General features: G+C 34.9%; 2 protein-coding genes across 2 annotated transcripts; both read right to left on the bottom strand.

Annotated features, from left to right (window-relative positions):
* Positions 1–5178: 5178 nt before the first annotated feature.
* On the bottom strand, positions 5179–6081 carry LOC106378390 (pentatricopeptide repeat-containing protein At1g02370, mitochondrial). Its single transcript, XM_022703975.2, has 2 exons — positions 5519–6081; positions 5179–5421 (listed from the first exon to the last, which is right to left on the bottom strand). Exons 1-2 carry the CDS (start codon positions 5825–5827, stop codon positions 5377–5379), a joined length of 354 nt encoding a protein of 117 aa, XP_022559696.1. The 5' UTR covers positions 5828–6081; the 3' UTR covers positions 5179–5376.
* An 884-nt stretch (positions 6082–6965) lies between these two features.
* Positions 6966–7762, bottom strand: LOC111206716 (pentatricopeptide repeat-containing protein At1g02370, mitochondrial). Its single transcript, XM_048759639.1, has 3 exons — positions 7523–7762; positions 7271–7453; positions 6966–7064 (listed from the first exon to the last, which is right to left on the bottom strand). Exons 1-3 carry the CDS (start codon positions 7760–7762, stop codon positions 6966–6968), a joined length of 522 nt encoding a protein of 173 aa, XP_048615596.1.
* Between the last annotated feature and the right edge of the window lie 13665 nt (positions 7763–21427).

A 21427-nucleotide genomic window follows, 5' to 3' on the forward strand; every position in this document is an offset into this window, starting at 1 on the left:
GGAGTAATGCAATTTGTTCGCTGTTACGTATCCCCTAACTTTGTGACAGACAGCGAGAAAATGTCAGTTGAATTTGACAATTGCAAGGTAACTGTTTCCTTATTCATGGATTATTCCATTGAAGTGTGTCACCAGATGAATGTTGTAATGTTATTTTATATTTTTTCAGTTGCTTCTTGTTGACAAAAAAAAATACCAACGCAAGGGATCTTGTTGGTGTTTTGGAGGATGCGATTTAGAGGAGGATACCCAATTTTAATAATCACAGAAGACATTGAGCAGGAGGCTTTAACTACCCTTGTTGTTAACAAGCTTAGAGGCACACTTAAGCGTGCAGCTCTAAGGCTCCATGATTTGGAGAGCGCAAGAGCCAATACCTTGACGATATTGCCATTCTCACTGGAGGTAAAGCATTTCTGAGCCTTTTGGTTAGGCATAACCGTTGTGGTTTTAATCTTGTCCTATTTTTCTATTTTTGCTTGCAGTAACTGTGATTCGTGAGGAATTTGGTCTTTCACTTGACAAAGCTGAGAAAGAGGTTATTGGACATGCCGCAAAGGTGGTCCTAACGAAGGAGACTTCGACCATTGTGGGTGATGGGAGCACATGGTGCAGTGCAAAAGCGTGTTACACAGATTAAGAATCTTATTGAGGTATTAACTTCGGAAGTGTATACTGGACAGGATGTCTATTCGTCAGGCTGCTGGTGAGGAATGTACTGTCGTTGGTGGTGGTTGTACTCTGCTTCGGCTTGCTTCCAAGGTTATACCTGATTAAGCTTTGAGTAGAAAGCCAACAAGCAACATTGTAACTTGCAGCTGATGCTTCATCTGGTGTTGGTTTAGACCCTAATACAGACTCAAACCTCTCTAAAGCTTCCTCATACTATCTATTCCTACATCAATTAGAGAGACGAGTCAATACTAGCTTTCCGGTTTTCTATAAAACTTTAGGCTAATAACTCACAAGAACACTTGATGATTTACTTGGAAAACTGCAGCCCACTTCACAGAGATCTTTCTCCCGTTGAACAAACTTGCCAATCAAAACAAAATCTCTTTTTTCTTCCTAACATTATCATCATCTACATCTATCTACCTTTTCTATTATTTGCAAAGATTGGATTTGTACTTAGAATAGTTAAAATTGTTATTACTCTTAATAAATTATCTTTTTGTTTTTGGTTTTTGATTTTTGTTTTTTCAAAGCATATTTTTATCCAATCAAAATTTAGATTTTAGCTCTTGTTTTTATACAGTCCATTTTATTTGCCAATAAATATTTTTAACAGTTAGATACCTAAAATTTAGAGAAACTACGTTTTCAAATTTTAAATCAGTTTATGAAGAAAACCCAAAAATCAACTTTTGTGTCTTTCTAATGAAAAAAATCGATTATTTTTACTTTTTGTAGAAAATGCTACACTTTAGGATGAATATGCTACATTTTAATTAATAAATAATTAAAGAAATCATACTTTCAATTAAAATTAAACAATGGCAAGTTTGTCATATTCAACAATGTAAAGTTAGGTATCAGTAAAAGGAAACATGAACAATATACCATGAGGACAGGCGGCTTTCAGAGGTAGCAGAAATCAAGTTTTGGTTTCTGGAAGCCATGTCAGACACTACTCTTTAAAGCGACAAGACTGCGGAAAAGATCCAGCAATCTGCTCCTTAATCAAATCAAACTTGTCCTTGGAATACGCAACAATATCCATTTTGTTGACTGCAACTATGACTTGCTCCACGCCAAAACCTCTAAGAACCCGTGCATGCTCCCTTGTTTGGCCTTTATGACCAGAATCGCAGCATCTGCTTGCGTTGCTCCTGCTATCATGTTTGGAACAAAATCTATGTGTTCTAGGAGAGTCTAGCAAAACAACATGATGCATTTTGGTATTGAAATAAGCAAAAGCCATAGTCATTGTTATTCCACGTTCCCTCTCTTCAGCATTTTCATCCAATGCCCATGCATATGCAAAGGACCCTTTGCCCTGATTGGATCATAAACACAATGTCAATTCAACAAGCAGAATTCTGCAACTTTGCTTCTTTCTCAAACTTATGCATTTGCTTTTGAGATATTCTTCCCAATAGATGCAAAAGTCTACCTGAAATTGTTGATTTACCGGAATCAACATGTCCAACCTACAACCAGACTGCATGGAGAAAAAGATTTATTCTTGGGTTCAACCTAGAAGTTCACCAACGAATAGGATTGTGCTATTTCATATTTGATATCTTTTAAAAAAAAAAACAAAATATTATCAAGTTATATTATGTTTTTTAAAATAAAAAGGTAAAACAAAATAAATAAAAAACAGTAGTAATTGCAAAAAATAAAGATTTTAAAAATATATATTTTTAACGTCGTCAGCAAAACATTAAACCCAAAATCGTAATCCCTAAACCCTAAATCCTTGGATAAACCCTTGGATAAATCTTAAATTCTAAATCAAAAACACTAAACACTAAAACACTCAAGGGTTTAGGGTTTAAGATTTAGGGTTTAGTGTTTAGTGTTTTAGTGTTTTTATTGTTTTTTATTTAGAATTTAGAATTTATCCAAGGGTTTAGGGTTTACCCAAAGGTTTAGGATTTAGAGATTAGGATTTAGGGTTTAGTGTTTTGCTGACGACGTTAAAAATATTTTTTTTAATTTTTTTTTTTTGTAATTACTACTATTTTTTTTACCTTTTTATTTTAAAAACATAATATAATTTGACAATATTTTGTTTCCTTTTTTGAAATATATCAAATATGAAATAACTCAATCCTATTCCTATTGATTGGTAAACCTAACTCGGAGAAAAAAATCAGTAAATAGTCAAGAAACTCACAATGGCAAATATCAGTATGTTGGAGTTAAGATATTAATTTGTCCTAATTATTAGAGTTGGGCCTAACTAATACTTTAAAATCCCGAAGGTAGAACTCATTCTCAAAAGACAGTTTTTGAGATGGTTTTACACTTATAAATTATATGTTATTCCTTCTCTTCCTTATATGAGACAATTTAACTCCTACTCTCTCTTATATTTTTGTTTTCTAGCTTTTTTTTAAAGCTAATTTATTATGATATTACAATTATTTTTGTTTTCTAGCTTCATGTGGCATTTTTATATATTTGCTCTTCTTATTTGGCATTTAACTAATACTTTCCCTTTCGAATACCAAGTCCTTGTCGAACTACTCCGATTGCTTTTTTTTTTTTTTTCTAACACAAACTTTCATTCATACTTAAACTCCAATGTCCAAAGAGGTCAATACAAAGGGTTCATTCAACAAGGCTTGCTTAGCCAAGGCATCTGCCTCCTTGGTGTTAACACGTTGACTCCAAGAGAAAGAAATACACTCGAAAGCAAAAGAGAGGCTGAGGATATCAGCAACCACACCATACACCTCAGGAGCTAGAATTGTTCGCTTTAATAAGCTGTAGCGAGTCAGATTTGAAATGCACTCGACGGATTCCCTTATCGATGCATGTTGCCAGTGCTTCCCTTAATGCTAGTGCCTCTGCCACCAGAGCTGAGTTGACGAAGAAACAATGCGCCATGTACGAGCGGCTGTTGATTCCGGTGTCGATGATCCATCCAAGCCCTGCAAGAGAACGTTCTGAGTGCCAGGCCGCATCCGTATGAATAACAATGCAATCCAGGGGGTAATTAGGAGGTGGGTACAGAGCTCCTCGAGGAACAGAGGCCACAACAGAGCTACTCCGGTTGCTTTTATTCCATTAATAACAAATAAAAGTGCTCAAACACTTAATTTTTTTTTTTTGAAACTGAATAAAACACTTAATTTTGATCTCTTATAAATAAACCTCCTCCTGGACGTATTCTTTTATAAAGAGGATCTTCGTGAAGGGATGCAATTTCTTAATATTGACTTGCATCTCTAATTGATGTAGTAGGAATGGTAAAAAGATGAGGAAGCATTAGAGAGGGTTTGAGTCCGTATTATGTTCTAAACCAACACCGGATGAAGCATCAGTTGCAAGTTACAATGTTGCTTGTTGCTACTCCAAACTTAATCAGGTAAAATCATATTTTTTATCTTTCAGATACTACATACTACATATTGACTTGCAGAGTTATATAAGAGTTCTGTTGATAGGTTCAAGCTGGTCTTGGAAGAAGCATTGAAGTCAGGTTATGAAGATTTCATGGTAGTTTTCAATGAGTTACAAAGTTCAGTTGAGTTAATAAGAGATATATAGTGTTGTTTGTTGAAAAGAGAATCCGAACCTATCTAGATCTTGAAAACATCGGGAAGTCGGAGGATTTTGATCTACTCATGAAGCAATGTTGATGAATCTTTTATCAATGAGAGTGCCTTTAACGCCATCAAGTCCTTTTTTGGCTGTGACAAACAAATAGTTCACCACCTAAAGTTGATATCTTTTGATGTGATATGTTCAAATGAACGTAATTTTTCAAAAGGTTATCATATTTTCAGTTAATATCCAGTCTCTTTTTATGACCCGTGTAATGGTTTGTATTAATGTAACTGTGTCAACCTAGCTAGATTCACATTCGGTAATGTGCATGCGTTAGTTGTAAACTACATGATCCCAGAATACAGTTTTATTCATAAGATTGATTCAAAATTTCAGTTCACACGGCACATTCTCTTGTTTAAAATCATTAAACACTTGCGCTCTCATCTATTGCAAAAGCTAAAAAGAAATCAAATGGTTGGTCGTCAAAGGTCTGTTGGATACTATCAGAATGAAAAAATGATCACTCAACAAGTCGAGTCCAAAAGAAGAGCCATACTTGATGTTAAATAAACTCATGATTCATTCTATTTGCTCGATGAGACACAAAAGCATAGTCAAGTAAACTGCCTCAAAAGCCGTGATGGTATATAAAGTAGAGAAGCTTATTCGGAGCAAAACATGAAAACACACAAACTAATCCTCCACTAATGCCCCCATCCGGGTGAGACCTTACCTCCTTTATCATCAGACTCACATCCTCAGCATGATAGTAGCGAAAGCAGGTCAATTCTTGGCACGAGTGTTGGTTCGGTCAAAGTTTGGTTCTACTTGATTGAAGTATTCTTTGGCAGCATCTAGGCTTTTAGTCATAGACCATGTGCATCACGGGTCCTTAGAAGGATTTTCGGGTGTGGACCCAGCACAAAAGAAGAAAATCGGTAAGGAAAACTATGAGATAAGGATCGACTTCTTTTGGGTTTTTGTGATTTTCGCGACCCCACTGACACGTGGCGGCCCGCGTTTAATTCATTCTTTTTGTTTTTTTTTAAAAAAAAATAAAAAAAAGAAAAAATTAAAAATCTGAAACCCCAAGTGGGTTCCAGCGATGCACATGCCCTTAGCAATGAGATCCACGAAAAAGGCAAGCTCCTAAGGAGAAAACTCCATCTTCTTTTTATCCATCCACTCAAAGATCTAACAACAAATAGAAAAAAAAAACATAAATTGAAACCAAATAAATCTCAAGGAGAAACAAAAATAAAACAGATGAATGATCAAAATATAAAAAAACCTCGAGAGCATAATGATTTTTGCCGTCTTTGTCAAGCTGTTTTGCCCAGAAGACAAGATCCTCCTTGGTAGGGACAGAAACACCCTTCTTCTCTTCCTCCCTTGTGATGAAATCTAAGGTCTCAGTGATAAGAAACTGCAGCTTCCCGAAAATACAGCTCTTAGCATTCTCAGCAGAACAAGAAGAAGAAGAAGAACTAGTGATCTGACTTTCAGCAGAAGAAGAAAACGGAGCCACCACTATTCTCATCTCTCTCTTCCAGAGATGATGGAGAGAACCTGATGATGCAATACGTCGCAAATTAAACATTTTCCCTCGACAACCCTAATTTTCCTACAAACCCTATATATCCTCTCTCTGTTTAATATTTATATTATTTATCTCCTTGTTTGGGCTTTACGTGCGTTGACAGAAAAAAAAAGGGCTTTACGTGCGTATCTGGGTCGATCCAAGAAGTTCCGTAGCCGGGTCGTAGGAGTCATACCTGCACGTTACGCTTTTCCCCTATGAACTTGGGAGAGGTCTCGATCACGTTGGTGATGTAGCTCACATCTCTACTCCAGGTAGTGGTTCTAAACATAATTCTCTTACCTCCTTGCTTGAATTTCATAATTGGTTGTAGCTACGGATGATGAAAGGATCGCGGATTGGATGTCATCATGACTTCAGAGTCTTGCAGAAACGGTGGTAACGTTTTATCTTCATGAGTCCTCTGATTTGGTTTTGTGGATTTTTAGGTACTGAGTATCAGTATGGCGTGGCTGTTAGCATTCAAGGAGATGAACCACCACTCACTCATTTGGCCTGAAATTATAGACCGAGTTGTCAAAGCACTTGAGGTCTCCTAAAAATAAACAGTCGTATTATGTTATAATATACTTGCCTATATGCTCAACTGTTCTGTTTCACTTTGGTAATAATCACTCAGGTTTGATTTAGGAGTGGTAATGCCAATCAAGATTTCCCTTACATGCAGCACGTATACAGCTCTATACATGCTTCATCTTGGAATACAGGTAATCACTTATGTTATGTACGGTTGTGTGTTTTTCTTTTGTTCTCTGAGCTTTGATTCAAATTTTCTGAAAGTATATATTCAGAGCTTCAACCAACTCCATTAATGCAGCTAAAAGAGGGATCCAGAGCAACTAAAAGTCCTTGAGAATGAAGGTAACACAGAACCCTCCCTTTCCAACTATTACCATTAACTCTTTCACCTAAAAGTATCTAAAAATAAAAATAATAGAGAGACGTGTAACTTAAGGAACATAGGTTATTAAGGTGGACCATGGAGCTGATACACCCGATGATATTGAAAAGATTGAATTTTTAATGCCTGAAAAAAACCTGTTCTAGTCCACAAAATACACACAATATGAACTAGTAGTATAATACTAAAGGGAAAAATATATGAAACTTGTGCTAAGTACACTTCTAGATGCTGGAGTCAGAACCTGACCATAATTCCAAGCCTTTGTGCACACGAGCTAGACCTTGAACATGAAGTTATCTCTAAGACTGATCCAGTAGTGGTTAAGAACTGTTTCTTGAAGTAAAAGAAAGAACAAAAAAAGAAAGCAAACGGAATACAAAATTAACAAAGATGAACTACATAATTATTGTCGTGGACGAGAGAATTGGATAACAGAAAAGTAGATATGAAAACACATACAAACTAATTCCAACCCTCAAATTAAACTTTCTTGCGTCTGCACCCCGACCGTTTTTCTTATTATATTCCAAGATCCTCACCACAATACTAGCAAAAGCAGGCCAATTCTTCGCGCGGGTGTTGGTTCGGTCAAAGACTGGTTCTACTTGATTGAAGTATTCTTCAGCCGCATATATGCCTTTAGTCTGGGCAATGAGATCCACATAAACTGCAAGCTCCGAAGGAGAAAACTCCATCTTCTTTTTATCCATCCACTCAAAGATCTATCAACAAATAATGAAACCAAATAAATCACAAGCAATGAAAGAAGAAAATAAAATGATTGAACCAACCTCGAAGGCATATTCAAATTTGCCGTCTTTGTTAAGACGTTTTGCCCAGTCGACGAGATCTTCCTTCTTCTCTTCCTCCCTTGTGATGAAATCTAAGGTCTCTCCGATAAAAGGCTGTATCTTCTCGAAAATACTGCTCTTCTCAGCAACAGCAGGAGAAGGTAACATAAACGCAGGAGTAGTGATCTGCCTGTTGGGGTTAAACTCAGCAGCATAAGAAGAAAATGGAGCCACCACCATTCTCGTCTCTCTCTTCCAGAGATGATGGAGAGAACCTGATGATGCAATACGGCGCACATTAAACATTTCCCCTAACCCTAATTTTCGATAAACCCTATCTTCTCTAATTTATATTACTCTTTATAACTCGGAGAAAAGAAAGAGGTGTAAAGAAATTTCTGAACCAATTTAATCATCCAAACCGGAATTGATCATGTACTGAAGATCTAAACGATGAGCTAACTGAACCAATATATTCGGTTTAAAAAAACAACCGGTGATCGTTTGAAAGAAACTATCTTTTTTTGTGTGTTCCATTTAATTGAGGAGAGTTTTTTTTCAAAGTCACCTTATAAGGATTAAGGAATATGACATCGTTTCAGCTTTCACTGTCAAATTTTAAAACGTTAAACAAACCAAAGAGGCTGACAAAAAAAAATAAAAGCCAAAGAAAGGAAGAAAAATTTAATAGTCTTTCATCTTCTAATGGATTCAAGTGTAGTCAGAGAAAGAAAAAAAACTTTAGTTCGAGTCTGTGCCAATGCGGGAGATGAGTCTTATCATGCCAAGTCTCTGTTGAAGTTAGTCCAAGTATGGACATGGGAGAGATTCCAGAACCTCTGGAGAGAGATACCAAAGGGATTTATTTTGATGATTCCGAGTGGCATCCACATGCTAATTAAAAACCTTTACAGAACTGGAACCCTCTTAGGTTTTACGTTGAGTAAGCTATTAGTGAATAACAATCTTGATGAGGAGTGTTGTTGCGTTTGCTAGATGTGTGAGGAGTTCTCATCTTGTTGGGTTTGGTTTTGTAGAGGATTGCTACTATCCGAATTGTGTCGAGCTAGTAGCTCTTCCTCTCATCGTAGCAACTTCACAGAAAAGGAAGCATATATGGGATGATGATTACAACAAAAGTCTCTTGATGGTTTAAAAAGCAGCTATACCTGCCTTCTGAGACTGGTGGTCAAAATCAGTTTCACAGTTTCTGTCTGTGCTATGAATAAGCTCATGAAACTTGTAACACAAGAAACACAGTCACTACAACAAAACACGCCGAATTCCGACGGAGGTTCCGACGGACATCAATGTCGTCAGACATTTGTGACGGATTACCGACCAATTTCCGACGAAATCCAAAAATTTGAAGTCGTCGGAATTCCGTCGGCCATTTCCGACGAAACATGGGTCGTCGGAATTTTCCGACGACTTTTCGACGACATTCCGATAAAAAATGTAACCGTTGTAGCCGTCGGAAATTCGTCGGAATATACCGATGAACTTCCGACGACATTCCGATTAACAGTACAGTCGTCGGTATTCCGTCGGAATTTTCCGACGAATTTCCGACGAACCATGTGACCGTTGCCGACAAATATATATGACCGTTGTATAGCCGTTTGAGATTGAACAATACCGACGGAATTCCGACGGACTGCTTTACATCCGTCGGAATTTCGTCGGAAAGTCGTCGGAGGGCCGTAAGCAATTTCCTATAAATACAACCCCTCCTCATTCACACTTCATTCTCTCTTCATTCTCTTTAGTCATAACAATTCCGTGAAAATCATGTCTTCAGAAGTTTATTATCGTTCGTGGATGGATAAACCTCATTTGGATCCGAACATCAATTTGCTTACGGAAGAATACGTTCAAGGGATTGGAGAATTCATGAGGCTTGTTCAACAGCAACCGGATGCAAAAAGTGGTATGTTAAGATGTCTCTGCTGTACTTGCAATAATAATAAGGTTATAAAAGAATTTGATGTTTGGACTCATTTGTATATGAAAGGGTTTTCACGTAATTATAAAGTTTGGTACCTTCATGGGGAAACTGGTTATGAATATGGTAGTACTAGCGAACCTCAGCCTGTTAGTGAACTTCAGCCTGATATTAGGTTAGAAGAATCTAGAACGGATATAGATTATGGTGTAGGTACTGAGCAGATGGTACATGATCATTATAGAGGGGAAGAACCAAATCCCGAATCTAGGAGATTTTTTGACATGTTGGATGCAGGAAAACAACCTTTGTATCAAAATTGTAGAGATGGTCATTCAGTCTTATCATCTGCAACTAGATTAATGGGTATTAAGACAGACTATAATTTGGCTGAAGAATGTATGGATGCGATTACTGATTTTGTCAAAGGTATTCTACCTGAGGATAACCTTGCACCGGGTTCATACTACGAGGTTCAGAAACTTGTTGCCGGTCTTCAACTACCGTATGAAGTGATAGATGTATGTATTGACAACTGCATGATCTACTGGAGAGCGGATAAGACACGGAATGTATGCAAATTTTGTGGGAAACCTCGTTATCAGGAGACGAGGGGAAGAGTTCTGATCCCATTCAAAAGAATGTGGTATTTGCCTTTGACGGAAAGATTGAAGAGGTTGTATCAGTGTGAGCGCACAGCAAAAGCAATGAGATGGCATGCAGAGCATTCCACAAATGGTGAGATTAGACATCCTTCAGATGCGAAGGCTTGGAAACATTTCCAGTCAACATATCCAGAATTTGCGGAAGAGAGAAGAAATGTTTATCTTGGATTATCTACTGATGGTTTCAGCCCATTTGGAAAGCATGGAAGACAGTATTCTCTATGGCTAGTTATTGTGACACCGTACAACTTACGGCCGAGCTTGTGCATGCGACGAGAGTTTTTGTTTCTCTCAATTCTCGTCCCCGGGCCAGATCATCCTAAAAGATCACTAGATGTGTTTCTTCAACCACTGATATATGAGTTGCAACAACTATGGGCGCATGGTTTTGAGACATACGATGTTTCGTGCAAAGAAAACTTTCAGATGCGGGCAGTACTTATGTGGACAATAAGTGACTTTCCAGCATATGGTATGTTATCTGGATGGACAACACATGGGAGGCTATCATGTCCATATAGTCAAGATGACACATATGCTTTCCAACTAAAGAACGAAAGGAAAACGTGTTGGTTTGACTGTCACAGACGATTTCTACCACCTGATCATCCATACCGCAGGAGTAAGACTTCGTTTACGAAGAACAAGCAAGTGTTTGATGGTCCACCTGAGGAAGTTAGTGGGAAAGATTTGTTGAAGCAGTTTAGGTATTTTGATGCAGAAAGGACGCCAGATGTAGGTGGACATGAAAACATTCGAGTCAGTGCGGTTGGAGAGCTACATAACTGGCACAAAAAGAGTATTTTCTGGGATCTGCCATATTGGGAGAGTCATCTATTGCGACATAATTTAGATGTCATGCATATTGAGAAGAACTTATTCGAAAATCTGATGAACACAGTCCTTAACATCCAAGGTAAAACGAAGGATAATTTGAAGTCAAGGTTGGATTTAGTCGATATCTGTGATCGTTCTGAACTTCACGTTGATGAGAACGGTACGTCCCCTTTTCCCATTTATTGTTAGATTAATATTCAATAAATTTATTTCATATTGATAATATTTTTGTATATAGTGTATATATGGCGGAGTTGCGTATGACTCACAGACATGCAACAGAAGATGAGCTTCGACAACTTAGAGATAACGGATTTGCTGCGTGGCTTCGTAGTTATGTGAGTCATATATCATATTACCCTATGCAAATGATTAGTTTAAATGTTTTATAAACTAATTAACTTTTCAATCATATATGTTTTTAATTTATAGGTGAATGATGGTTTGGCCAGAGGTCTTGTGTTCGATGATTGGATACGCGAATTTGTGTAGGAACCAAACTATGTGGTCAAATCATATCGTAAATTTTGTACGCGAGGATATGCATTCACAAGGAAAGGTCATTCTAAGACAACATATGATGCTGGTGTTTCATCTTCTTCCGGTCACGATGTCTACTACGGCAACATAAAAGAAATATTGGAAATCCAATTTCCTGGAATGGTTGGATTGCGTTGTGTAGTATTCTATTGTGATTGGTATGACACCGCCCCAGATAGAGGAGTGAAGATTGATGCGTTTGGTGTTACATCAGTTCATTCGCGGCGGAAACTTCAATATTATGATCCCTTCATTCTTGGTTCGCAAGCTAATCAGGTATGTCAATCTATTCATAATTTTTTACCAATATAATTAATTAATGCTATATATTTTACTAATACTTGTATAATTGATATGTATAGGTGTGCTACATAAGTTACCCTCGGGTGACGTACAGAGACGATCCATGGGTTACTGTAACGCAAATCAACCCAAGAGGACGAGTGGATGGAACTTCTGATGATGATGAACCATTGCAACCAGAGTCTACCAGCAACGCCCATGCAGTTGAAGATTTGGAAAATGTTTAACTTGTTGAGAATTTGACTGTGTTTGGACATGATGCTGTTGTACATTCGGAGCCAGAAGCCGAGCTTGGGGAGTTTGATGAAGATTCAGAAGATTCTGATTAGTTTTTTTTTTTTTTATTGGTACGTCGGAAATCCCTCCCAATATACCGACGACATAGCGACGACCAAGGGTTTCGTTGAAGTTTGTAAAGGTCGTCAGTAATTCGTCGGAATATACCGACGACATTCCGACGAACTAGACAAGTTCGTCGGAATGTCGTCGGGATATTCCGATGAATTACCGACGACATGTGTTTCTAAAAAATTTCAATCATAAAAATCTATAAATTTAGATGCCAAAACTATGAAAATAACACATAATAAGTGTTTAATATAGTATTAGATCGCAATCGTTCAAATATAACAACTCATTAAAATATTTATGTATGCATATCATTGTTTTCATAACATCTTATCTTAACACTCATATACTTATACAATCATATTCATATAATCTTACATTACAAAAAATGTTGTTGTGTAAAATCGCGTTATAAAAACATTTTTATTGTTAAATCTTTATGAAAATACTATATATCTTATCAAAGATATGGATTTTGCATTTAGAAACTTGTAATCAACACCCTAAACACTAAGTCGTCGGAATTCCGTCGGAATATACTGACGGACACATTCAGTCGGAACATACTGACGGACACATTCCGTCGGAAATCCAATTTTCCCGGGAGAACCAAACCGCGTGAAAATTTTCGCAAATCGCCATTTGGTATATTTTAATTATACCGACGGAATACTGACGAACCCATGTCCGTCGGAATCTTCGGATATAATAACCCTTCTTCTTCCTTCTTCGTTATTTCCGCCTCTCTCAAAACGATCTCTTCACCGGAGATTTCTCCATCTCTCCGGCGATTCCGGCCCTTCTCCACCTCTCTTCACCGGCGAATCCTCTTCTCACCCTCATATCTCTTCCTAAAACCCCAAATCATGTAAGAATCATCCCAAACCTTCTTTTATATCAATTATTTAGGGTTTTGGAAGTTAGATCTCGAATTTTAGGTTGTTTGATTGAAAATTTTAGGATTGAATGGATAGTTTAGGATATTTAAGTTAGGATTGTTGTTTGGATTGTTGTTTTAGTTTTTTTTGGAATTTTTTTTTTGTTAAAATTCAAAACATTTTAATATTTTTAAAACGTTTTTTGATTTTTAAAAACGTTTTTCAAGTTTCCAGTAATTAAATATATATAATAAAACGTTTTTTGATTTTTTAAAAACGTTTTTAACAACATTTTTCTATATTTATAATTTTTTTTTATAATTTTGTATACATATATATAGAGAAAAAGACAAAAATAGCACTAAATCAAGTTTTTGTTCACAAACTAGCACTCAAAGTCAAAAGTCACAAAAATAGCACTTAATGTTTTATCAAAAGTCACAAACTTAGGGTTTAGAGTTAAAGGGTGGGGTTTAGGATTTAGGGTTTAGGGTTTAGGGTTTAGGGTTTAGAGTTTAGGGTTTAGAATTTAGGGTTTAGGGTTTAGGGTTTAGAGTTTAAGGTTTAGGGTTTAGAGTTGAGAAATGAGGTTTTGGGGATAAGATTTCAAATTTTGAAAAATAAAAAAATTAAAATTTTCAAAGGATAAACTTAGAAAGGTACTATTTTGGTCATTTTAGTTTTGGAATGCTATTTTTGTGATATAAACTTAGAAATGTGCTATTTTGGAGATTTGCCCATATATATATATATATATATAAATCATGTATAATAAAAATTTTAAATTTTTTTTATAATATTTAATAAGTTTCCACTAATAAAATATGTATAATAAAACGTTTTTTTTTAAAAAATTATAAATATTTAACAACATTTTTCTACATTTATAATTTTTTTATAATTGTGTATACATATATATATATATAAATCATGTATAATAAAAAATTTTAAATTTTTTATTATTTTTTATAAGTTTCTAGTAATAAACTATGTATAATAAAAGGTTTAAAAGTTTTTTTAAAACGTTTATAAAACCTTTTGTAAATATATAAATGAAAACATTAAAAATAGAAATGATTTGAAAATATTTTTGATGTATTAATTTTTTTTAGGGCCGAGGATGAACCCCACCCCGCAGCCCGTCTTCGACGTAGTTCGGTGAGCAGTTCTCGTGCATCGGGATCGTCTCATGACTCGGTTCCCGCATATATTCCCGCTCCAGCTCCCGCTGCCCCTTGCACTGCTGCTCAACAGGATCCGGGGGTCATGCCAGTTCAACTATTGGTTCAACAACCAGGTCGAGAGCATCTCCCGGTTCTCCAACCCAACCCACGACGAGGACATAGCACTTGGTTAGTATTTTTTTTATTTGTACCATTATGTTTTTTTCCTTTAATTAACTTGCTAACTTGTATTTTTTTTAAAGGTTCACCAAGTCGAAAAATGGCATTAGCCGGAGCATCAACCAGATGATGTACTCCATGCTCCGTTTTGGATATCCAAAGTGGAGTGTGATCCCTTCCGACGAACGAGAGTTGTGGTTTCGTCAGTTTGCGGTATAGTAACTCTTCATTTTTTTTAAGTTTTTACATTTTTTTAAATATATTTACTTATTAAATTATGTTTGTTTTGTAGCAAGAGTTCAACTGGCACTCCGATCTTACGGAAACAGTCCGTAAAAAATTCAACGAAAAGGCCATGGACTCTTATACGAAGCAGATAAACGCGTGGAAGACAGTTTGGCAGAAGAACAAGAGGCCACGGTTCATCAACGGGACGGTGTGGGAGCAGTTGATAGCTCATTGGGAGAAGGAAGAAACTGCAGAGACGTCTTCTAGGAACTCCAAGAACCGGAAGAGCGATCGTGGCGGGAAAGGTATGTATGTGCACAATCTCGGCGCTTGCTCTATGTCTACTAAGGAGGATGAACTTGTAAGTTTTTTATTATTATTTATCTTTATATTTTTAAATAAATATTTTATATATTCCTTGGCTAATAATGGCGGTTTTTTTAGATCGAAGCAAATGACGGTAATCCCGTTGATCGTCTCCAACTCATTAAGGTGGCTCACACTAACAAGACGACGGGTCAAATTCAGGACCCCGTGATCAAAGGTGTCGTTGATTTGGTGGAAGCTGAAATAGTATCTCAATCTCAGTCTCTCTCTCATGACGGCGATTCTACGGGAGCTTCAACCAACTTGTCTCTATTGCAAATAAATGAGATGGTTGAAAAGGTAATTTTTTTAATTAATATATTTTTTTTATAATGTCGATTACTAACTTGTCCTTATTTACTAACTTTAAATATTTTTTTAGGCGGTTCCTAAAAGGAAAGGAGGCCGTTTAGTTGGGTTGGCCCGCCGTACTTCTTCGTATCCGGCATCTTCTTCGCAAGCTCCGTATGCCGATCCCATGATTCTCGAGCAGCTACATGACAAAGATGAACGGATTGGGGCATTGGAGGAGCAGAACACCACTATCCTTTCTGAGAATGCCACTATCCGTTCGGAGAATGCCACTATCCTTGCTGAGTTGGCATCCCAGAAGAAGTTCAACACCGAGATAATGCAGAAGCTAGATCGTTTGATGTCTTCGAGTTCATCTTAGTATTTTTCGGCTTTTTAAAACTTTCTGAATGTTTTTTTTTTCTATTTCGGTTTGTATGAATTTTAAACTTTCTGAATGTTTTTTTTTCTATTTCGGTTTGTAGGAATTTAAATTCTATAATATTATTAGTTTTAAATTTCTGATTTTTTTAATTTATTAATTAATTTTTAATATAAAAAAATATATAAAAATGCAAAATTAATTCGTTTTTAAAATTGGTATATTCCGACGAACTCGGGGCGTCGGAATATACCGACGGATAACGGTTCCTCGGAATATACCGACGAACCAACATCCGTCGGAATTAACCGACGAACCAATATCCGTCGGAATATACCGACGAACAAATATCCGTCGGTATATTCCGACAAACCAGTGTCCGTCGGTATATTCCGACGAACCAACGTCCGTCGGAATATACCGAGGAATCCACTACGTCGGAATTGTCCGAGGAACGTTCTTCGTCGGTACATAGTTTTTCCGATGAACTCTGGTCTCGTGTGTCCGCATCGTAATATCGTCGGAAGTTCGTCAGAATGACGTTTCTCGGTATTCGTCAGAAAATCGTCGGAAGTTCTGACGAAATTCCGACGAATTTTTTTTTTCCGACAAAACGATACCGACGGACAGGTTCGTCAGAAATTCGTCAGAATCGGTCTATTCCGATGAATTTCTAACGATTTCGGCCATCAGAATCCCCCTGTTTTCTTGTAGTGAGTTCATGATAATGCTTCTCCTGAGGTACTGCCCTCTAAGTGAATTTCTTCAGAAGTTGGGAGAAGGGTTTCCTGCGAATTTCAAACGCTCTAGGAAACCTAGAATAGCGAGACGTATGGGATAAAGAAATGCAAGACTGGTGTCCCAAAAACCAACTCTTTCGTCATCCCCTGGGGTGAAGAAACCATAACGTTAGAGGATGTGATGGTGCTTCTAGGGACAGTGCAGACTTGTGATGATGATGATCTTGATGTACATGGAAGCAATGCAGATGAGAATACTTTGATCATTATCAGATGGCAGCAAGGCACCAGACTGTATTTTGCTCCATGAAGATGGTATCATAGCTAGGATGAAATGAAAAGGAGCAAAGGAATGAAGAGACTGATCGATGAAGACGGAAAGCCAATCAGCTGAGCTTAATATTCCATTCCCATCTGATGAAAACAATTCTTCAAAGCCTAGCTCCTCCTGTATCCGAAGTTGCTAGTGAAGACGAAAGAAGCTAAGCAAATAAGAGTTTGGCCTGAGCTCATCTGCTAAGTCAAACACTCACGTCAATGTAGGGAAAAGGAAAGATGAAGGTGGTATTGGTGATGACTCAGTTAAATAGAGTTTGCTCAATACAGAAAAGATGGCAAAGGATATTGAGGAGAGTATTATGAAAACACAGACAATAGTGGCATGGTTGATAGCTATGAAACATAGGAAACTAACTTCAGCTCATTTAATCTAGGTCATGTTCTGGAAGAAAGAAGCAGACACAAATGCAAAGTTGAATATCAGAGATCAGTCTCACCTTTGTGGTCTTTTTTTTGCTTTAGTATCTTTAATTTGGTTTTCTCGCTTAGAAAGTATCTTCTTTTTTTTTTAGCTAAACTTAGAAAGTATATTTTGCAGACAGTTTCATTTGTATCGTTTGAACAAAGAGATAGCAAATTTCTCCTAAAAAAAGAGAGTATAGCATTTTGTGGAACAAAAGTTGGATATAAAAAGGCTTTGAGCTCTGGGATTTTGTTTTTACTTATGGTGGATTGTTTGTTTCTTTCTTGCAGACAAGGATCATGGCCATTTGAAGGTGGTATCAGGAATATTTTAGAGTTATATTACTTGTTCTCCAAGTACATACATATTAATATATATCTTTTTACAAGTAGTTATATAGATACTCTTATATTGTCATGAATGCATACAATCTATCAAGTTCCATAATCTTATATGATATCAGAGCCACTAGCTAGTTTGTGTCTCTACCATTTGATATAAAAGTTTTTATTAAGAGGATTCAAGGAAACAAAACAACAGTGTCTCACATTAGCAATCTTTTAGTGTAACTTATTTTACATATGCATACAAGTATACAACTCATCAGAAACTCAGACACAAAAACTTTATTGTGTTAAACAGTACCAAAACGAGGAATCAATTCTTTTGCATTAGGTGCATAGAAACGTTGAGAGGTCACATTATCTCAATTCCAAAACATTTCTATGTTTTGGGTTCATCTCTGCCATTTGTTCACCCCAACAACTTGTACCATCTCAATTTATTTGGCTTGTTAAAAAATTATTTTTCTTTGCTTAATCATCTTATTTGTATATGCTGAAACATAATTAGACATGTGGAAACATTAGTTCTTCTGTAATAACACACAACCATTATAGTTTTGAGCAAGTGCACTAATTTGACACTATGGACGATCAAATGGCAAATTTAAGTACAAAAGTAATGAAATAGATGAATCTGAAATTAATAGATACTAGATTAAGACCCGCGCCTTGCGCGGGATAAACATTATATATATAAATTATTTTATGTATTATATGTTCTTACATATTATGAAATAATAAATATATATTGAATAATTAAAAGTCAGTAACTATTACATATATAATTAAATTGGTGCGAATGTATAAATCAATTTTATTAATCCAAACATTTTTAAAAAAAATTGTGATAGGATATGTAATTAAATTTAAATGATATTAACATACATAATATATTTTTAATATTAATGTCTATTTTATTTTTTTATTTTTTTTAAATGATGTTTTCTACTCATATGTTTTTTTATCATGTGTATTTTTAATAGCAAAAACTTTAAATTACTGATAACAAATTTTTTATTGTGTGATTAATAATTTTAGTAATTGATAATTTAAAAAAATTTATCAATGTTAGTTCAAAACTTTTATCAAAAAAATTATTCAAAGTAAATTTTGAAACTAAAATATTTATTTATTCAATATGGTTTATAGTTTAATTTAGAATGATATATATACATATATATTTTAAATCTTAATGATTAATTAAATTAGACTTTTACTTATATGATTTTGTAATCATTTGTATTTTGTCATAACAAAAATTTTAAACCTTGGATCGCAAAATTTGAATGTGAGACTTTTAACAGTTTTAGTAATTTATAGTCATTTTTTAAAATTCAAAATATAAAAAATATAATTTTTATAATATGGTTATTGTGTTTTTTTAAAATTATTTTAATAGTTTTAAATTAAACAAATTTGATAGAAGATACATTTTTTTTATCAGATCTTTATTATTTAAAATCATTAATTGTCATATATACTTTACCCACATTAGGCAATTCCGTAATCTTTATTTAAGGAAATAATAAATGACATTAATAATGAATTTATGGTTAGTTTAATAAAAAGCTTATTATATAATTAGATGGACCAACTCATTTCTCTAATAATTCTAAGAATCATCCTAGTGATGACACGTAGCTACAAAAAGAAGTTGTAATGTTTCACAAATAATATATAGGGGATTAAATATTATCAGAGTTGAACACTTCGTATAACAAATTTAAAATTCGGAGAATCAAAATGTATAAATTAAAATCATCAATACACATTGAATACTTTTAGTGACGGAGAAAAGACTCAAAACATTATAAAATGAGAAGACTGACGAAGAAAACCGGCTTTAAATCACTGGGATAAAGAAACTAAAGCTTTAAGAATAAAAAACTTTTCATCTGAAGAATTTCAAGCTACTAATCCTTAAAGACCGAAGGAAAAAAGTTTTAGAGATACACTACTTTGGTGTTATATATCTTTAACATTTAGGGTTTATCAGATCTTCAGGAATGAACAATCTTGTTAACACTAATATGCTGGGAATGGTAAGTTTTGAACTTTCAGCCGGTTTAATTTATTATGAGAAACTTTTAGGAGGCTGCAAGTAGCATGCAACCCATATTCTCAACTGCGCAGCATAGACGAGAGAGTTTCAAGCTCTTTCATCCATCAAAGATTTCCAATTTTATCCTCTCATCTTGAAACCTATACCTGAAAAAGAAAAATGATCGGATCTTTCTTCTCTGTCTCATCCACTACCAAAAGTTCTACAGTCATCTTACAATAGGAGCCCGCTTGGCGTTATTGATGTTGGAACTACATCTAACATTTCCCTTATACATGGACCACCAGGTTAGTGGTTGTCATTTTTTTTATTTACTATTCCCTTCGTTTCATTTTAATTATTGTTGTAAAATAAAATTTTCATTTCAAAATAATTGTCGTTTTAGAATTTAATGCAAAATTTATTAGGTTTATATGCTATATAATTATTTATATTCTCTACTTTATTTTTTATTGATTGAAATGTGGTTAGATATATAAGTAATGATGTTTTTATTTAGAAAATATACAAAATTAAATATATTTTTTTCAATATGTGATGCACATATCTAAAATTACGATTAAAATAAAACGGAGGGAGTAGTATATAGAGAAAACATCCATTAAAATTTTGAACTTTCAAATTAAAGAAAAAAATCTCCAACTCGTTTTTGAGCCAAAAAAATTCTTCAACTTTTAAATATTGGTCATTTTAACTATTATTTTTGTTGACCCGGCCATATAAGAAACTCAAATAGTCAACTGTTAAACTCGAGTAACGGCCGTTATATCCCATACGACGCCGTTTTAAAAATCATTTGTTTAATTAATAAAAATCTCAAATCAATTTGAACTTTCTCACTCGAAAATCTAATTTCCAATTCATTTCATCTTCCCCAAATCGATTTACAGGCAATCTCCGATGAAGACAAGTAGTGGTGGTTTCTCCAGCGACAAGTAATGATTCTCATCAGTTTGACAAAGTAAAATTGCCCATTTTAACTCTCATATATGATTAAGTTTTTAATCAGTTTTCAAAACTACGTCGTTTAGAGAGTTAACAGACGTTTAGTTTTTTAATCGACTTTAAAAGTTAACTATTTATGTTTTTTAAATGGCTGGGTCAATAAAATATGAGAATTAAAACAACTAATATTTAAAAATTGAAAAATTGTTTGGTTCAAACACGAGTTTGAGATTTTTTTTGCCTTTCTCGTAGTATATAACATAGTTTATAGTAATTAATTGTTTCCTCAATTATAGGCACTGAAAAAACACGAATTCATTTTTCTTCATAGTTACCTTAAGTTTATATTAATATAAGCAGCATCCTGATATTTTCTTGTTATAGGATCCAAATGATGATAACAGTGGCTAAATAAGATAAGCACCTCTCAGTGAGAACTGAGAGCACATTGGCTCTTACCATTACAAGAATGAGAAAGATCTGAAACACAGTCTGGTCATCATAGCTTTATCATTTCCTTTTGATGGAATGTGAGACGATTTGGGCTATCCGGATTTGATCTTATCTATCACGATGTAAAAGGAAATGATAAGAAGAAGGAAACATACATAACAGAGCACATTATGCCCTGTCAATCGTTTATAAAGGCATGTCGTGTAATGGTTTACTAGACTTTGATCCGCGCGCTAGCGTGGGTATGAATTTTCGGTTTATGGTTATTTATTTAACTAAATGATGTATTTGTAATATTTGATGTATTATATTCAGCAAGTAAATATTTTTTGGCATTTTAAACCATCTTTTTATAATGAATATTCGATATCATATACAAAATTGAATAAATAGACGTAATTAGAGAATTGTATACCATATATAAAAAAAAATGGTTATTAATGTAAAATATGAAGAAATATTATATCATGACTTAGTATGGCATAAAAGATTA

Source organism: Brassica napus, chromosome C6 (assembly GCF_020379485.1).
Source record: "Brassica napus cultivar Da-Ae chromosome C6, Da-Ae, whole genome shotgun sequence".
Lineage (NCBI taxonomy): Eukaryota > Viridiplantae > Streptophyta > Magnoliopsida > Brassicales > Brassicaceae > Brassica > Brassica napus.

Coding starts and splice junctions, on each gene's coding strand:
- LOC111206716 (XM_048759639.1), bottom strand. CDS start 7,762: ATGGTGGTGGCTCCATTTTCTTCTTATGCTGCTGAGTTTAACCCCAAC. Junction 7,454..7,522: donor AATTTGAATATGCCTTCGAG/GTTGGTTCAATC, acceptor ATTTGTTGATAG/ATCTTTGAGTGGATGGATAA. Junction 7,065..7,270: donor CTGCTTTTGCTAGTATTGTG/GTGAGGATCTTG, acceptor TTTTACTTCAAG/AAACAGTTCTTAACCACTAC.
- LOC106378390 (XM_022703975.2), bottom strand. CDS start 5,827: ATGTTTAATTTGCGACGTATTGCATCATCAGGTTCTCTCCATCATCTC. Junction 5,422..5,518: donor AAAATCATTATGCTCTCGAG/GTTTTTTTATAT, acceptor ATTTGTTGTTAG/ATCTTTGAGTGGATGGATAA.